At 38.1% G+C, this 19132-nt stretch overlaps 1 protein-coding gene across 1 annotated transcript in view; it reads right to left on the bottom strand.

Moving 5' to 3' along the window:
• Positions 1–17564, bottom strand: part of LOC132139790 (GAS2-like protein 1) — a 28074-nt gene extending 10510 nt beyond the window's left edge. The window contains exon 1 of the mRNA XM_059548406.1: positions 16088–17564. Coding sequence (XP_059404389.1) covers positions 16088–16774 — 687 coding nt within the window. The 5' untranslated portion in view covers positions 16775–17564. The remainder of the gene's footprint in view (positions 1–16087) is intronic.
• Between the last annotated feature and the right edge of the window lie 1568 nt (positions 17565–19132).

The following is a 19132-nucleotide window of genomic DNA, read 5'->3' as shown; positions in this document are numbered from 1 at the left end:
TGCTTTTTGCTATATATATAAAATATATAATATAATGAGGTAATAGTCTAGCACAAGTTGCAAATGAACTCATGAATTCAATGGTTAATGTGTCAGCATGGCTAAAAGAAAATTCCTTACTAAAACTAAATGTGTCCAAGACCGTGTATGTTTTTCTCTAAGTGTAACAGTAGTATTAAAGAGCCGGATGTTTACGTGTCAGGGGTGAGGCTGCAGTTAGTGCCTTTATATAAATATCTGAGAATACTGACTGATTCTAACTTACATTTAATGCTCAAGTTCAAAAGGTTTGTAAGCAGGTTAAATTTAATCTCTATAATTTTAAGATTACTATAGAGATTACATGTCATTAGAGGCAGCTAAGATGTATATGTAGTCTATGGTTATTTCTCACATTACTTACTGTTTAATCACCTGGCCTCATTTGTCTCTAAAACCATTTGAGTCCTATACAAACATACACTTAAAGTCTTCAATAAGAAAACGGTACATTAACATCATTAATGTAAAATGTATTTGTTTTTTAATGCAACAATATTTTATTTATTATTTACATTATGTAATGCAAATTTATACAGTATGTACAGCAAATTTTCTTTGCCAGATTCACCTGCATATAGTCTAAAATGCTTTTTCTTCAGTGTTACAAGTGTGGGAAAGTTAGACTGACTGTACACTTTGCTATTCCATTGGACTGTGTGTGCAAACACATGGGAAACTCATCCTTATTTCCTATACAAACAAATTCAGTTGAGTTCCCACAGATGAGAGACAGGAGCCAGCAGACTACTGGCATGATGGAGATGATTTATTGGCACACACAGTCAGTGAGACTTGATTGACTGTAGTTGAACTTGGAGGCTCTAGAATTGCCCATGAATAATTTTAATTTTCCACATCATTGGCCTGTTTGGAAGATTAGAGGGTTAAAGCTGGAATATTCTATAATTAGACCCATCGTCATGACTATTTAGTTAGCATGTGTTTGACAATTACCACAGAACCAGAATGAGCTGTAATACATTCTCACTCTCTCTGCTGTTCTCTCTAAAGTAATCAGGGACTCTCTTGCTGTGTTTTGCCTCTCTCATGCTTCACTCTCTTTGTCTAGACATCTGTTCTGGAAAGACTGCAAGCAGTGACCACCTTAAAGATTTCTCTGGCAACTGTTAGGTCAAAGCTATTTTCCCCCTCGAGATCTTTATGATTTTTTTCCATTACATCATATCTATACTACAAACAAATGACGTGACAAAACCAAAATGCTTCCATTAAAGTCATCAACACTGCGCACAAGTTTTCTTACTAATATCTTACACAAGCAAACTCATGTTGTACCTTCACAAAGCAGTTTTGCTGTGTGGAAATGTGGCTCTGTGCAGAAAATAAAGAGAGCTCTGCATTACTACTATGCTGAGTGTTTCTTTTAGCAACATTTTTAAATAGCTGTCAGACACTAAGAATTACTAGAAACTTAAAATTATAAATGGGCTTCAATTAAATAAAATTAAATAAAAGCTGAGAAAAAGCAACAACTCCATCAACATTCATAAATGTTAGTATTGTAATTTTACTGTTGTTCTGTAAAATAAAATAAAAAAATAGGACGATAATAATGATAATTACCCTACATCAGCTCTATTAATTAGTATAATGTCTTCTAGAATGTAAAAAAAAATTCACTAAGTAAATATTTTTAAATTGTTGTTTTGTTATTGATTTTTTTACTTGAAAATCTGGACAAAACCGTAAAAAGCACATTTTGGCTATTTCATTTATGCAATGGTGAAGAAAAAAAATAAGGGCAAACTAGTTCTACATGTGGGGGGTGCGAAAAATTGTGTTCGGTATTCGGCTTTCGGCCCAGTGTTTCATTTTGTTTAACTTCGGCCAAAAATGTTCATTTCGGTGCATCCCTAGACAAGAGTCATATGACTGCAGTTATCAGACCTCTCTCTGTGTTATGGATGCAGGCATCTCCTGGGAAAAAAATACTGGCAGACAGAAAGAGTTGAACACCTGACGGAGGGGAAGGAGTGAGACGGCAAAAAAATACTGGCAGACAGAAAGAGTTGAACACCTGACGGAGGGGAAGGAGTGAGACGGCAAAAAAATACTGGCAGACAGAAAGAGTTGAACACCTGACGGAGGGGAAGGAGTGAGACGGCAGGAGAGGAGACGCCAGCTGGGAGTGAGTAAATATGATAATGAACAGGGCTGACAAAGCTGACACATTAACTTAAGTGACAAATTAAATGAACACTGTTAACATATTTATCACATCTGACATTAAATCTGATTCATACTGTTCAATGTGATTTCTAAAAGAAACAATAGTTCTAAAACTGGTTTTGAATCAGTGATTCATGGATTCATTGTCAACTGAAACTAACAAAGCTACATAAAAGAAATAATTTGATTCTGCACTACAGTCATTAAAAGCCAAAAGGATATACTAAATGTTAAAACATTCTGAAATGTATATTTCAAATTTCATGTTTTTCAACCCAACTTTTCACATAGGCACTTTTGTGCCTATTTTATAATTTATAATAAATTGGAAAAAATATTATAACAGACTTTTCCACCCCACTTTTTTAAATGTAACTTATTATGTTATGATGTATTATTTAGATGAAACTATGGCTAACCCTACATTTTTTGACCTTGAATGAGGTAATTGAGGTAGTAATGTTGGGACCAAGTGATTTGTTTGACTCCTGTAATTTGGACCTCTGCGATCTAACTTCACTTGCGCTAAAAACCTAGGCTTTTGCTTTGACTAAGGACTCAAGTTTGATAAACAAATGAATGCTGTGGTTAAATCATGCTTTTTTTTCATTTACAACGCCTTGCTAAATTTAAACCTCTTTGAAAAAAAAGCTTTGAAACAGTCATTTATACCTTTATTTCATCATGCCCAGATTACTGTAATTAACTCTTTATGGAGTCAACCACTCATCCACTGATCATTTACAAATGGTGTAGAATGCTGCTGCTAGGATGTTGAAAGGCAGTTGTAAATCTGAACGAATCACCCGTTTTATATTTCTTGCACTGGCTGCCCATTTAATTGAGAATAGATTTCAAAAATGTAATTTTTGTTTTTAAATCATTAATGATTTAGCGTTCTGACTTGCTACGTCCTTACAGGCCATCAAGATCACTTAGGTCCAGGGATCCTGGATTGCTCACTATACTGAGCTTTTCCAATAGCAGGCCCTAAACTTCTGAAAAGCCTACCATCAGCTATTAGAACTGCAACATCTCTTTTTGTTTTTAAATTTAAGCTTAAAACTTATTTACTTACTGTGGCTTTTAGTACTGAAGTTTGTGTCTTCTCTTTTGATTATACTGCCCTATACAGCACTTTGGTCAACCTTGGGTTGGTTTTAAATGTGCTTTCTAATTGGGACAAGCCTAATAAATAAATTCTGAATGAACACTAAAAGAAAGGGTGTTGTTTTTAAGGAATTGCAACATGAACTTTACTTGTGGTTTCAGATTTCATCTTTGTTGTGTTTTTGGTTCCAAAAGCAGATCATCCCGGGTGCTGACATCTGTGCTGCTTTTTTGCCTGAGCATATGTCTGGAGGGAAAACTCTGTTTATCACCCTGCTTCCTTTACTACTAACACAGCACCACTAAAAGACTGTGAGAGCCAGCATCAAAGATACAGCGCCGGCGGCGGTCAGCCTGGAGATGGAGATGGGGAAATGGAGCATCTGAGAGATAGTGAGCTGTATCTGGGTCTCTGATAATTGCAGGGTACCTGATACACATACAAACACTCACACATGCTTTGACAGAGGTGACATGCAGAAGGTCAGATGGGTAAGAAGTGAGTGTCTCTTCCGGGTTTAGATATAAAAAGGGCATGGGTGTGGATTGTTTTGGAATAGCTGATTTGTTTCTCAGTAATTGCGCGACTAAGTATCTCAGAAGAGATCCATGGAAACAGACAGACACTCTCAAATGGTGAAAAATAGTGGTAGACATGTATTCACACTTACAAACGCTGCCAGATTAAAAGATCTTTTTTTATAAAACAGTGATGACTGATACCAATACATTTTGGCGAAATATCCATGTGTCCCATGGCAAATTGTTGTAAGGGCAGGAGTTTCTCAAAATGTCTTATATCACATTCAGTAGATAAATTGTACTGAATAATAATAATATTTAAACAGTATAGTACTGTTGGAGCACAGAAAAAAAAATCCTTTTCAGAAAAAAGATTGTTGTTTCAGTCGGACAAGTATAAAATATCTGTTTGCTGAGAGGTTTATATCTGATTCCATCAGGAGATAGATACTGGGTGGGTTCCAGCCTAAAAACAATCATGGCTTGTATTTAACACACTGCTTCAGCGGGTATCTGGCACAGCAGAAACATCTCCAATGGGGGTGAATTAAGCTCAACTGAGCTGTATCAGCTGAAACCAACCTAAGATCAACATCACACACACATAACAATGAAAAAAGATCATTCCATTCAATGTCATTCCATAATCTGGGTCACTTACAGGTCTAAAACATTCTAGACAACCAAAAGAAGAAGAGACTTCATTTCACTTAAAGGCATGGTTTACTCAAAAATAAAATTCTAAAAGGAAATTCAATGGGGTCCAATGGAACCCCATTGATTTACTTTGTATGCATAAAATGGAAACAATAAGACATATATTTCAAAATATATATTTTGTTACTGTAGAAGAAAGATCATACAGTCAGTCATACAGGTTTGGAAGGACTACAGAAAAAAAAGAAGGATTTTTAACAAGGACAAGCGAGCAGTGATCTGTGATTGGGTGATTGTATCACAAAAGAATAACATACTTCTACAGAGAGAGGGGAAAGCATGTGGGAATGCGCACATAGCCAACATTCTCACAGATCTGTCATCTCTTATCTAATTTGTCATCCTTAAGGACCATCGCTCTACCATCAAAAATCAAAACACCAATGAAATTTCCACACATACACATGAACAGAGAGACCTAACCAGACAAACCAGCTGCTTAGAATAACTGGGCAATAGGGCTTAAGATAAACTTAAGATAAATGAAAAGACTAAGTTACCATGACAGGATTGTTTCCTTTTAGTCAAGTAAGCCATTTTGTAAACTGGTGAAATCTGAAGGTTAGTCTCCAGTGCACTATAAAGGCTTGTTGTGGCTTGTGCCCAAGGGCAAAGCTAAATATGTGTCCTGTCAGGAGAACTACAGACTGAAAGCTCTCCTCACAGGTTTCAGCATAAGACTATCACACACTTGTCCTTTAGTTTGAGGCCTTATTATGATGAAACTGACGCTTAGGGAGATAAACTGAGCTATAACTTTATATAAGTACCCGGATACATCAGGTGACCTTCTGGTACATAAATGTTATAAAACTTCACATGACCTAAACTGTACCTTGCATAAAACCTCTCCAGCTGCAGTATATAACTTTTGACACGGTCTTCCTCTCTCTTTTGTCCCACAATCTACTGCACAGGTTATGTAATACATTTTCATATCTCAGCCATAATAAAATTGGGTCACGGAAAAACTATAACTGGCCATGAGGGACAAAAACATATAGAGGTCATTGAGTTATTTAAATATTTAACTCAATTGTAGTGTCAATTGCAGTGGAAAGTCAGTGGCTGTTTTATTAATTCAGCGTGTGAGTAAACAACAAGACCAAATGGACAATTGAGACTTCAACATTTTGCATCAAATTCTCATAAGACTAAATTATCCAAGCAATGCTATTCACATTAATAACTACAACTATTAATAATTATAACTCTTTATTCTCGAAGAAAAAAAAATCTAATTTCTGTTTATATTTATTTATATGGGAAAAAAAATATTTTGAGGCAAAAGGTACCAAAATGAAGTATAACAGAAAAAATGACACCACTGTGAATAACTTCCCTTCAGTTCCAAAGACATTTTTAAAGTAATTTATAAATTTTAAGTATTTCTTTCACTTTGACAGACATTTTACACATCAAGGCCCTGTTTACACTAATGCATGTAAAACAGCGTTTTAAAATGAAAACGATCCTCATCTACACTTGCGTTTTCACTGTATTTCAGAAGCATTCTCCGTCTTCACTACACAACTGAAAACACATGTCACATGACCATTCTTGCAGGAACAACAGTGAGCATGATGTTACTGTTTACACGATCATCAAGGATACATTGAGCGCATGTGGGCAGCCATTGTTTTCAAAAGTCTCCGTTTTGGTCCGTTTACACTGAAACGCAACCCCGGAGTATTTAAACTAAAACTGGGTCCGACTCTGCAGTGTTTTCGAAAGTCTCAGTTTACAAGAGTCAAAAACACTGGTGTAGTGTAAATGACAAGCGTTACCGTAGCAAAAGTTTTAAAATGAAAATGCAAATGTGTGGTGTGTGCTTATATAATATATATATATATATATATATATATATAGTTAAAATGTATACAAAATAATGTATGCATAGTACTTGTTCAAAACACAACAGTTCGTATCACCATACTTGCAGGTAATTCAAATGCATAATGTCATAGGAACGGCATCCATGCTGTGATTCCATCAGCCACCAACAGAGCTTTATTTTTCAATTAAAACAAGGGTAACACTCATTTTACATACAGCACACAGAAAAATTACATTAATATGACAGTGGGTAAATGCATAAAGCAAAGCATAATTTCAAATCACTAGTTTAAAGTTTAGAGCATTCAATTCACACGGCCGACTGTCACACAGTGATCATGCAGGATAGAAATGCACACTTCATAAGATCTAAAAGCTGGATTCAACTAAGTTTGCAAGGTTTGTGAAATTAAATATTCATCAGTCATTCAAAGATTTGTTTAAATGAAATAAATGCATATTTACTTAATGCTGACGGCAAACGAGAAAGTATTATAATGTTTGCACTTCTGTTCCTAATAATATAAAAGCTATCGTTAAAATACTTTTTGTATAGATTTTAATACCTTTGTTTAACCGTTCTATCTGATTATTAGACAGACTTCTATCTGTATTAGACAGAATTGCTAACAATAACAACTGTGAACTCAGGCACAGATGTTTTTAGCATCATCAAAACAAAAGGCTGGTGCACCGTCAAAATGAAACACATCGGCCGAGCAGAAAAACGATATATGAAAAATGGCAAATATATCAGTTGACCACTAGTGCACACAAACAAAAGCTGAGCATAGACAGGTGCTGTACGAAATGGCATATACGGCCCACTCCGCTAGTTCTGTTAATAGATGAGTACTGCAGCCCACCACAGAAAGATGACCTATGGCAGCCAAAATATAAAATAACCATGACCATAAAAAGAGAAAAGACTAAAGATAAGTTCATATGGGAAATACTTTCATGTAGGAGAGAGAGAGTTAGTGAGAGACTTTGTCTCATAGCAAAGCCTCAGCTTGTGTGATTCTGACCCAGCACAAACTGCCATGACCTACTTTTCCGTCTCTCTCTCTCTCTCTCTCTCTCTCTCTCTCTGGTGTAAAATCCATTAAAGGCAGGTCTAGCAGTCTGTACAGTACAGGCACTTCTGGCTAACTGTCTCCTGCTCTTTTTTGAATACATGTAGTGAAGCTTAAGGCAGGGGTATTGTCGTAAACGCAAACTAAGTCACAGGGTGAAGCTTGGTTTGATAGTGAAAGTTAGAAGGCTTGAGCAGGCTTTATTTTGCTAAAGCTAATTTCTAACAAATAATATGATAACCAAAGAACACAATTAATGCAAGTACACGAAAAGCTAAAAACAGTGGTTAAAACGCTACCTGAAATAAAACACAAAAATAGCTGTAATAGCCATCAAACCCTCTTCACATGCTGGAATAACGTGACCTGTGTGGGAGAGGACATCCCAGAGGCGGTCTATAGTGTGTGATGCCAGTAAGGTTACTGATACAGATATCAGAGATGGAACCGCAATGAGGCCATCCTTAAAAATATTTTGGTTTGCAGTAACAGTAATTTAAAAAAAAAAAAAAAAATAGGGTCGGTAGGTCGGTCTATATTTTTTTTTTCAAGTTTCAATGTAAAAAAAAAAAAGTACATTTTTGTGATGGTGATGACGTCGGTATGAATTTAAACAAATTAGCATATCGTGACGTCACTGACTGGGTCTTCAACCTGTGCCTTCGGGCGCATTATTGCAAACCTCATTTTGATGCAGGCTATATAGACCACAAACAAATTTAAATCTTTGTCAAAAACATGTTTATTGCATGAATTTCAGGTGAGAAAAAAATTAGGTACTGTTTTACTTGCATACACCGCTACGTATCAATGCAACCTACAAATGAGAGAACGTTTACTTTGCTTTCTTGGGTTCTTGGGTTGTCACTTTTGTGAAAAAAATCCTGTTTGATTTGAGTGACAAGTGTCCATTGAATCGATTGTAAAATCGATTTTGCATGTCTAAACGGCAAATAACACCAAACATAGGTAAATCCACGGACAACAGGCAGGAGGAATGTAAAGATTCACTATATTGGTTAAGACCAATATTTCTGATGATTTAATGGCGTGAAGTTACGTGCAAAATGACAAACAGGAGTGCAACATTTTCGAAAAACAATAAGCAGAGTGGAGTGCCATAATGCAAAACATTTACTGCAGGCTTCAACATGGCTGTATTTATGATTAAATTTCAACAACAACAAAAAAATCGCATAGCCACTTAAAAAAAAAAAAAAAAATCAATGTGGAGAAGATCTTGTTTACATCAAAACTGAAACCAAGCCGTTCACTCAGAACGCATATTTCCCGCATCTCATGTTTTTAAATGAAAAAATGTATCCTGTGTGACTGGTTTTCCGCCCTTTTTATTTATTTAACAATGCAAGCATACATGATGCTGTTTTGTTTATAGTTCTTTAAGCAACTTAATTAATAATAATTGGTTCATAAACATTATTTTAAATATTATGTTTTTTTCACAGTCATGTATTCTAATGCTTTGAATAAACATCCAGTAATATTTTGCGCCTCAGAAGAGAAGCAAAAAGCTTTTATTCACCCTAACTGAAATTATGCATTTAAAATTAGAATACAATTCGAATTTTGATCATATTTAAGTAAAAAATTCGAATTTAGTTTTTTCAGCTATTTTGACAGCCCTAGGCGATTCAAGCCCGAAACTGTATGAGACTGAATACCGGCTGAATTCACATTTCTGTTGTAAAAAGAGAAACATTGTGCAGAAGTATTATTTGCTGTTATGCGTGTTTGTCCGAAGCTGCAGTTGCTGTGTGACGCCTGTTCAAAAAAAAAAAAAAAAAACCTGGACGCGCTCCGAGAAAAGGTCGTTAAAATCATTTTCTTATTTTCGTTTTCGAAACTTGTGTTGGTTGATTCGTGCTTGATTCGTGCAATAGATTTTCGAACATAAAGTGACAGTCGACACGGTCACGGTTTTAGACTAGAGAGGAGAAGGGATGGGAAAAGATCTGGGCACAGTTTTTCCAGAACTCTGTGCCAAGTTAAAGCGGTGTCGAGCTGTTTTAATGAATGTTTTTAGATGTATTATGGTGCCCGAACCCTTATGACTTTGAACAGTGACCGCGAACATTTAGTTTACTGCAGCCGCAGCCATCATTACCAAGCGCAAACTGTTGACTCTGACAGTGAGTGAGAGTATGAGACGAAGCGAACGCACAGGCCACAGTGTGACATCCGTGTAAACCGAGTGGCAACCTCGCGCTCTCTCTCGTGAGGCCAATAAGGAAGTGACTAAAACTGCAATTCATCGACTGGCCGCTTGAGGCTGGCTGCAAAAAGGAGTCAGTCCCATAGACTCCCCATGTTAAAATGCCCAACTTTACAGCAGGAAAAAAACATGTTTACAGCCTGGTTCAAACAATTATTTTGGTCTATATAGCTAATTTTGCCCTTCATGACAACTGTGAGGGGGGTGAATTTTTTTAAAACTCATCCGTTTAAATTATATTAAGACTTAAAATTCTGCATAATTAAGGGCGTGGTCACTTGAGTGACAGGTGGATTGCCGCTGCTGACAATGCCGTCGCGCTAGGTGGGCGTGGCTTCAGCAATCAGCTCCCGCCTTTTTGCCCATTTTCGATTATCTCGGAGAGTCGCGCGGTGACGTGCTGCCAAGATGGCGACGGCCCGCTCTGCACACTTTGCGCTTCAAAACCGCTATTGAGGAGTCTATGGGTGACGTCACGGACACTACGTCCATATTTTTTTAGTCAATGGTGTAAACACAGATGATGTCAAGGGGTTCTTTTTTAATTAAAGAAGATAGCCTTCATTTGTATGTAGGCCAAGGCAATTTATATATTTACAATACTTAAATATAATTAATAGTATTTTATTGCGTTTGTATTAGTTGTTTGAAGAGTAAAAAAATAATTGGTCGGTCTTAACGAAAATTTACAATCGGCAAGTCGGTCGGACTAAAAACAAAAAAAAAACAAAAATTGAGTCGGTGCTAAATTGACAGGGTCGGTCGGGTTACGGCAAACAAGAATATTTTTAAGAATGGCCTGACTGGTAGAAAATAGCAGAGGACTCTTATTTCTCTTACAAATGTACTTTTTGTGCAATGTGCAGCAATGACTGTGGTTCCTATTTAAATGCAGATTGTCTTTCCTTCCCTGTCAGTTGCTATATTTATTATAGTTTGCTAAATATAATTTCTCAAAAGGAGACTAAGCCGAGACTATATATACACAGAAAGAAAGAAATTAACACTTTTATTCAGCAAAGATGGATTAATGCTTTTATTTCACACTGTCTATTCATCCTGAAAAAAGTGTGTACAAAGATTTTAATAAAATAAAAAAAAAATTGAAACTAAACTGTGAAATGAATCTGAAAACAGTTTGTAAAGAAAGCTAATTTGAAAATGCACAATGATAACAACCTTGCCATTTGGCTCTTTCCGCTGCTCTCTTTATTTTCCATCCATCTTGTTCTCGTTATTCTGTCCTCAGCTCACCTCTGTTCAGTTCTCTCTCTGCTCCTATTTCTTCTTTTCTTTCACTCTCACCCCCACACATCTTTCATTTACTCTCTCTATTGAACTCTGCATTTTTCAATTTTTTTTTCAATCTTTTGCTGCAAAGCTTTCTGTTTTCCCTCGAGCCCACCTCTCTTTGATTTCAGCCTCCCTCTCGCTATCACTGTCCTTCGATTGACCTCTACCTCACAGGCTATGTCTCCCTCCCTCTCTCCCTGTCCTCATGTTCCCTTCAGCCTTTAGGGGATTGCAGTTACCTCCATAAATCTCTCAATTTTGACCCATGAGCTCAACAAGCGTGAGACAGCATACGTGTGGTTAAAATCCTGAGAGCAGTTCCAGCAGGATAATATTTTTACATTTTCTGCAAAACATCACTGTAGTGCTTGCAATACTAGGGTATTGCTAGATGGTTGCTAAGATGATCTGAGTGGTTGCTAGGTGGTTTCCTTTGTGGTTGCTTAATGGTACAAGTCAAAAGAGCCCACAAACATGTCATATTCTTATATTCTGGTTCTTAGACATGGCCCAGGTCTCTTCTTTAAAGTAACTCTATGGGGAAATTTCCCTGTTTTACTGACCACTAGGCAACAACCAATCTTTCAGCAATGTAACAGCACACTTCTCAACAAACCACATGATTTGAGCTATTATTCATGTCTGGATCATAATGAGAAGGGCAACATTACTGCACTGCACCCTCAAGAAGTGTGTTCTCTCTCTTTCCTTTTCTCTTTAGCTCTGGGCAGGGACTGTGTGTATGTGTACTGTACACATGCACATGCGTGTCTGAGGAACAAAGAGAGAGAGAGAGAGAGAGAGAGAGAGAGAGAGAGAGAGAGAGAGAGAGAGAGAGAGAGAGAATATTGGGGCTGTGCATTATTGACAAAACCATGAAGCAGAAGTCGAGGCCTCGGGGTGTAGGGAAAGAGAGAGGGGGAGAAAGGAAGAGAACAGAGAGCCCTGAACAGCCCTGGGTGGGTGGTGTTGGCACAGTGGATAAGTCACATGCCTTTGGTGTGAGAGACCCGGGTTCGAATCCACTGTGAGACACCAATGTGTCCCTGAGCAAGACACTTAACCCGTAGTTGCTCCAGAGGCATGTGACCTCTGACATATATAGCAATTGTAAGTCGCTTTGGATAAAAACGTCTGATAAATGTAAATGTAGATATAATGGCACTGATGACTTAGAAATTGTAGAGGATCCTTCTGGTCATATGCCTTGATGCCATTTTATCGGTAAAACAACAGCAACATTTTGATTGAACTGAATAATTTCTGAAGGAAAACAATTATTAAAAATAAATAAAATACAATAATTTTTCATTATTTGTATATTTGTCAATTTATTTTGGTCAAGTAAATGCAGTGGTGAGCAGCAGAGATTTTTTAAAATAAAAATCCTACGAGCCCCAAACTTTTGAACAGTAGTGTATGTTATATTGCATTTCTATTTAAAGCATTCTGAGTAGCCAAGAGTATGTGCAACTACATGATTAGTGATGTAATGCATAGTGAGACAGTGTGTCAAAAACAGACGTTACACAAACAAATCTGAGCTGAGATAACTGACAGAGCAAAACTCTCTCTCTCTCTCATCTTTCTATTCGGTTCTACAGCATTAAAGTGGCTATTCAAATATATTTTTGCGACCAGACATTTTTGCAGAAATAGACTGTACTAAATAACATTACACAGGGGGAAGAAGCTGCTCTGTCTCCCCCCATGCAGTCCAACAGTGGAAAATCCCAGCCAAACCTACCACAGAGGAGTAAGGCAGCATTAGAGGGAGAGGTGCAGAGGAGTATGTGTGTACATCAGTGTTTCTGTAACTAAGAAAATCAAGAGGAACTATAGCTGCGTAATTCAAATACACTCATCTCAGAGAGACTTCTGCTTTTCCTCATGCTGCATGAATGTTATTTCAGAATATTAAACCCTCTTGTTATGAAGGATATGTGTGTGTGACTGTCTGAGTATGTGTGAGGAACTAATAGAAGGTGAGGATCAAAACTATCCTTTTATATTCCACAGGGATGAATAGGATTACCAATACAAAATCCAACCACATCTGCAAAAGTCTTCTATCCTGTCTCCATAGAAATCTCTTTTTAAGAAATACAAGATCAAAGCAGAATAATCCACATGGTCATTGTTTTACTTCACAATCATGAATCTTTCATTTGTAAAGTGACTTTGATGTTTGTGTATATTAGTACTAAAATCTAAAGTAACCAAGTGACCAAGCTAAAATCCTCAAACTAAATCCAAAAGATACAAATAAGTAGACTGGATTACACCACACATTCATAATTTCCATGGACAGCACTCTGGATTTGTATATCTGTGAAAAAATAACTTTGTAATCAAGGCCACATAGATTTAGAATTATAGACCGTAATGTGAGTTGCCAATTTCAGACAGATTCGGTTATATTAAATATCGTATTAAAAGAATAGTTCACCCAAAAGTTAAATGGACTTGCTAAAGATTACATTTAACAACAGTGTTATTAAATATTAACTTGAAGTAAGTCTTACATGACATCAAATCGTAATCCAAATGTAAAAACTAGTGAAAAGGAACATGCACTATTAAATATCAAATATTGCCTGTGATATATTTCCAATATGGACTTATACATATAACATTTTTAAAAATAAGTTACATCATCAACTAATTCAAACACTACTGATATAGTATAGTAATTTTTTTTGTTTACTTGAATTCGTTACAGTGTGTTATTGTGTACATCAAGAAAGCGTGAAAGCAAATCTCATGATGAAAAGCAAAAAAAAGAAAGAAAGAAAACACAAAGAACGTCCACATAATATATATTATAGGAAGTCTGAATGTATTTGTGTGGAAGTGTACTTTACCCACAAATCAGTCATAAGTGGCTGCATGACACATTTCTCAAATGTGGCAACGAGGTGAACTGGAAATGAATCAAAAAGATTTGTCTGAACTTGCCTGTCAGAGACCAAAGGCTTTGAGAAATCGCATAATTACAGAGTTAAACTAACAGGGCAAACTTTAAAGTAGACAAGACGAGAGAGAGTGTTTGATTACACAAATTCTGTTGTGTGCTCCAGTATGTTCTGAAGCTTCTTCAGAGGGAACTAATGTTTGGACTTGCTGCCTGTCACTGAATCCACCGTCTCTGCAGGACAAAGCCAGCTGCTCTGTTCTGCAACACTGCTTGTGAGATAAGATGAGCAGCTGTGTTAGATGATCCAGACAGCCATAAAAAGGGACCAATCAAAGTGTCTACTGCGCCAGTTAAATCACTGTCAGTATACTTTAACATTAGGCTTACATTCAGTAACAAAATTCTAACAACCTGAATGGAATGAATTCCTGATATAGATATAGTTTCTTCACCCTACCTGAACTCTAGCTGATGCTAGCAGTTCTCACTCAGGAAAAAAAGGTGCTTACACGCCCATAAGGGCTGACTACTGTTGACAGTTTGGCGGTTTTAAGTAGTGAAATTTCCATTGCTGATCAGAGCCTAAATGGAGTGAAGAGAGGGAAATAATAATAACCACAGCTGCCCAGCGGCACACAGTAACTGGGACGCAGTCAAATTAAGTCCCTGTGCACCAGTCAGTGCTTGTGGGAGATTGCAAATTCCCCCCTGATGTTCCCAAGTATTTGTAACTTCAACATATTTATAATGTCAACATAATTGGATGAGAGCAGATTATCAGGACTGGCAATAGCACAATGCAAACTGAAGAAGCATCTCTGAAAACTGCAATATTTGTGCTTCCGGCTGTGGCAAAGAAGCTTAATCAAATAAGAAGGACGTGTCCATCAGTCACTCTGTATTTAAATACTCAACTGTCTCACTAACTTCCTAGCACAGACCAGGATCCAATATTTCTGATCCTAAAGGAACAACCTTTCACCCTCAAGAACACACGTGAGATATGCCATGGACAGACTGCATTACACATGACCAGGGTAAAAGAAAATGAGCTTACTCTGATGTCACACACCAATACAAATCACACACTTTCTGACCTTTCATTCTGCACACACACAAAGATCCACTCACAAGACCAGATAATGTCAAGCACTGAATCACTGGGACAAAACAGGCTACAAAACTGAACAAATAAAAGCTATCTATTTTCTACAGGGTCAGAGACACGTCTGGATAAAACTTCCTACGTTTTCTCACAAAATATGTTTTCACGCAATATGAGTCAAAACCATGAGAAAATCAAAATTATAAATATTTACAAATCTGGCATTGACTTCAATGAATGAATTCAGATGTTTCAAACTAATTTCCCTCATTATTTATAAGAGGATTGACACATGGTTATAATATAAGTTACAATTACTTGAAAAACAATAAAACATGCCTGGGTATCTTTAATCAACTCATGGCAAGTGAAATATTGAAAAAAGAAACTTAACAGTGAAGGACGGTTTTTATTTTTAATTTTTAAATGAATTTGTAATCTATTCTTATAGAATACCTGTAGAATTATCTATATCAAATGAGAAGAAAATGGAAATAGATAGATTTGTATTCACTGCACTGGTATTATAGCGTTCAAAGTTAAATGTTCCAATTTAACAAACTAATGGTAGATGAAGTTGTCAAAATATATGCTTTGTCCCATGTTTTAAAAATGAGTTCAATGAGGTTGTTCTTCCTAAGCTCTACATTTGGGATGTAGAGCCATCTAAGGTAATAGTTGAATTTAGTGCAAGTCAAAATTTGACTAATATCTGCAGTACGTAGAAGCACTGTAAGAGTGCTGAAGAAGCAAGCAGCGATAACCTACATGTAATATCTGGTCCATATAAACACACAGTTTAACACAACAAACTAACCACTGACACCAGAAATCAACATCAATCCTGCACTTTGCACAACACATCCATTTCTGGAGTTTTGACATGTAGGATGTTTTAACTATTGAAATGCAACATGTTCTGAATCCTATCAATCTGTAGTCTGTATTACCAGATTAAGAATAAACCAACAGCTCCCTATAATAATAACCCACTGGTTGTTACTATAATGAGCCCGAATGAGTGTGTTGACAGCTGTCAAACTCACCAGCTCGTCCAGTTTGCGCATATCCAGCAGGACTCTCTTCTGCTGCTGCTGCCAGCGGGCCAGCAGCTCTGGATCGGGCTCGCCGATGCTCTCCTTGCGGCTGTACGTCCTGCTCGGCGGGCTCTGCGACTCCCCCAGAGCCTCCGACAGGTTCTCCTGGTCCCGTATCTCCTCCTCGATCTCCTCCTCGAGTTGAATCAACATGGGGGCCAGCATGCCAAATTTGGCCCCCCGGCGAGCCACCTCCAGCAGGCACAGCACGAAGTTCTTCTCGTTACACCTCTCTACCAGGTCGTTGGTCTCGAACATGAGCACATCTTTGATCCAGAGCTCCTGCCTGCACCAGCCGATGAAGTTCGACACGTTGTCTCTGGCCAAAAACGATCCCGGTATGACGTTCCTCGACTGGAAGACCACGTCCTTGCTGGGTATCCGCAACAAAAGCGCCGCATCTGGATACTTCGTCTTGAAGTCGTGGGCGGCGCGATTCACGTTGTTGGCATGCCGGCAGAGCGCGCAGCCGGTCTCCAGACCCTCCATAAAAGTGTCCGCGGTGATGTCCAGGTCGTACAGCGTGTTCAGCCATTCAGCCAGATCCTCCTTCATGGCATACAGGTATTCCTCGCTGGACTTGAACGGCCTGATGCTTTTGGAGGCGGCGGATTGAATGTTGCTCTGATCGGCCATATTATGGGAAAACGTGTATCAATCAAGGCACGAAATGACGCACGACTGTCTCGTACAGTAATCCTCCATAAACAGCGTTAGGAATGGCATAACGACGCGCGGTAGGAGCTCCTAAAGCGGGCCGCTTTGACTCGCCAGCGCGCCGCGGTAGAGGTGTGGGATTCCGCGATGGAATCCGGATGTCTGTGAGATACCCGCCTCCTTCAATGACCACATAGCAATTGCTCATCCCCCCGTGGAGGTCCGGACCGAAACAGAAACAGGACAATTATCAGTACATGACAGCTCGGCGACATACTATCCCTCTCGCTATCTTTGTGTATGAGGAACATCCGCCCTGACTAACAGCGTTCCGCGATGCCTCGTTTATTTATTCGTTCACACCAGTTGGGAGGACGCATGGCCGATTGAGGCAGGAAGGCAGCCCCGGTCTACTGGGACACTTTAATATAATCTTCGTCAGTTGGAAATGATCCGACCGTCCTATGCGCAGCCTCCGTCATAACTCGTTGAGCCGCAGTGGCATTGAGTTACATCTCATTACAGGATCAACGGCAACGTTATCCCTGTGCATGCCATTTTCTTTCAAACGCCCAAGTCGCTGCCAATGGCCAAAATGTTCAAATTTGCATCTGACATTCGGTTGATACCGATCATGTTTATTTAAACTCATTTTTTGTTTTGCAGTCGAGCGAAAATACTATAGAAACGAGGATGTTTATTTTGTCATCATATCCAATTTGCATTTTGGGAACAGGCAGCCCGTGATTGCTTCCCGCTTGTAAAAAAAATAAAATAAAAATAAAAAAAGTCTTGATCATGTAATATGTTTGCTCGGAGAGAAACGGTTTTAGGTCAAATAAGTGTACCGATGATACAACCGGTTCTTGACTCGAGAACTGCTCCAGCAGTGGGCGTTTGCGCTCGGTATTCGGCTCGCTGCACATGCTGCTCTGCTCGTGTTCATCTTCAGTTCTCTCTTCACGGCAGTTCAGTAAGTGTACTGTTTGAGTAAATGAATTACTCCGGGATATTGGTTTATTTCGAATCAGAGGGAGTGTCAGCCACGGTAAAAAAAGTGAATAATTTAAACAATTTTTGGATTAGCGTTTACTGGTAACTCGAAACGTTTCAAACGATTCAGTCCGATTTGGTGAACTGGTTCAACCGGTTCACTAAGAACCGGTTAAATCGAACGATTCGTTTGCGAACCGGACATCGTCAAAAAATTATTTTGCCAAACATCAATTATGACGGTCAAATTAAATTAATATGGTTATCCACCAAGCTCTGTTCCTGTTAGAGCTCCAAACCTTTAGTTAAGGCTCATTCACACTACTTTGTCAATGATCTTGGTCATCAGCAAATGAAAGGGTCCATTCTGAATAGACAAAAGACACACATGCAGACATCATCATGATGTTAACCATCACTCATTTGTCTCCTTTAAACAACCAGTTCATTGGCTGTAGGACAACTGATGGTCTGTCTTCAGAAACTCAACTCTTAATCTTAGGTCAATGCCACACTATGGCACGCTAAGACGATAAAAAAAGAGGAAAAGGACTCGAAATATGAGTATTTAGACGTCATGGTTTACTATAATCCTTCCGAAAGTGTCTTCCTAAAGTGTTGTAATAGCAGATCAGAAATGATCCATATGAGGAAGGATCAAGTGTCTAAATCCCATCCTCAGAGTCATCCTATTTTAAATCACTTTCGGCTTGATGTTTTTCAGTGCGTCACCAAACAGTCCAACTGCAGATTTAAATCACTCCCACTCTCTTCTAAATATAACATCAGACCAACCATAACACATTACAATTGTGCATTGTTGAGCTTTCATCACACTTTCTTGTCTGCATGATCCCATAACATGAGATCGGAGTATAAGTGGAAATGTTTCTATTTTCTATTTCCTGCTCTTGTTGCTTAACGTCAGGCAGTGTGCTCTTCAATAGCTTGGTCAGGACTACAGCACTGTGTGATTTCAACAGCAGCCATGCAGCCAAAGGGAGGCCCTTACTTTGATTTGAAGTGTCCATTGTTTCTTTAAGAGCTAGTTGGAGGGGAGGACTCACATCGAGAGGAATGAGATCATTCTTCGAGGCCTGGGTGAATCAGCTTATCTGTGAACGCATGCACAAAGCCAGTTCATTCCACAGCTCTCTAGCAAATGAGCATTTGGCTCCTAGATGTCAGATAAAAAGGCCAAAAAATGAAATTTAAATGAAACCCTATGCCATTCTATGCACTGAAATATTCTGACTGAGAACTAACTTTGGTTTATTCAAATTATATGTCATTCAATTAAAAAATTAAGATGGTTTTTGTAAGGCTTCAAAGCATCATCCTGCC

Source organism: Carassius carassius, chromosome 4, assembly GCF_963082965.1.
Source record: "Carassius carassius chromosome 4, fCarCar2.1, whole genome shotgun sequence".
Taxonomy (NCBI): domain Eukaryota; kingdom Metazoa; phylum Chordata; class Actinopteri; order Cypriniformes; family Cyprinidae; genus Carassius; species Carassius carassius.
The sequence above is the reverse complement of the archived record's forward strand: the minus strand, read 5'-3'. Positions and strand labels throughout refer to the sequence as shown.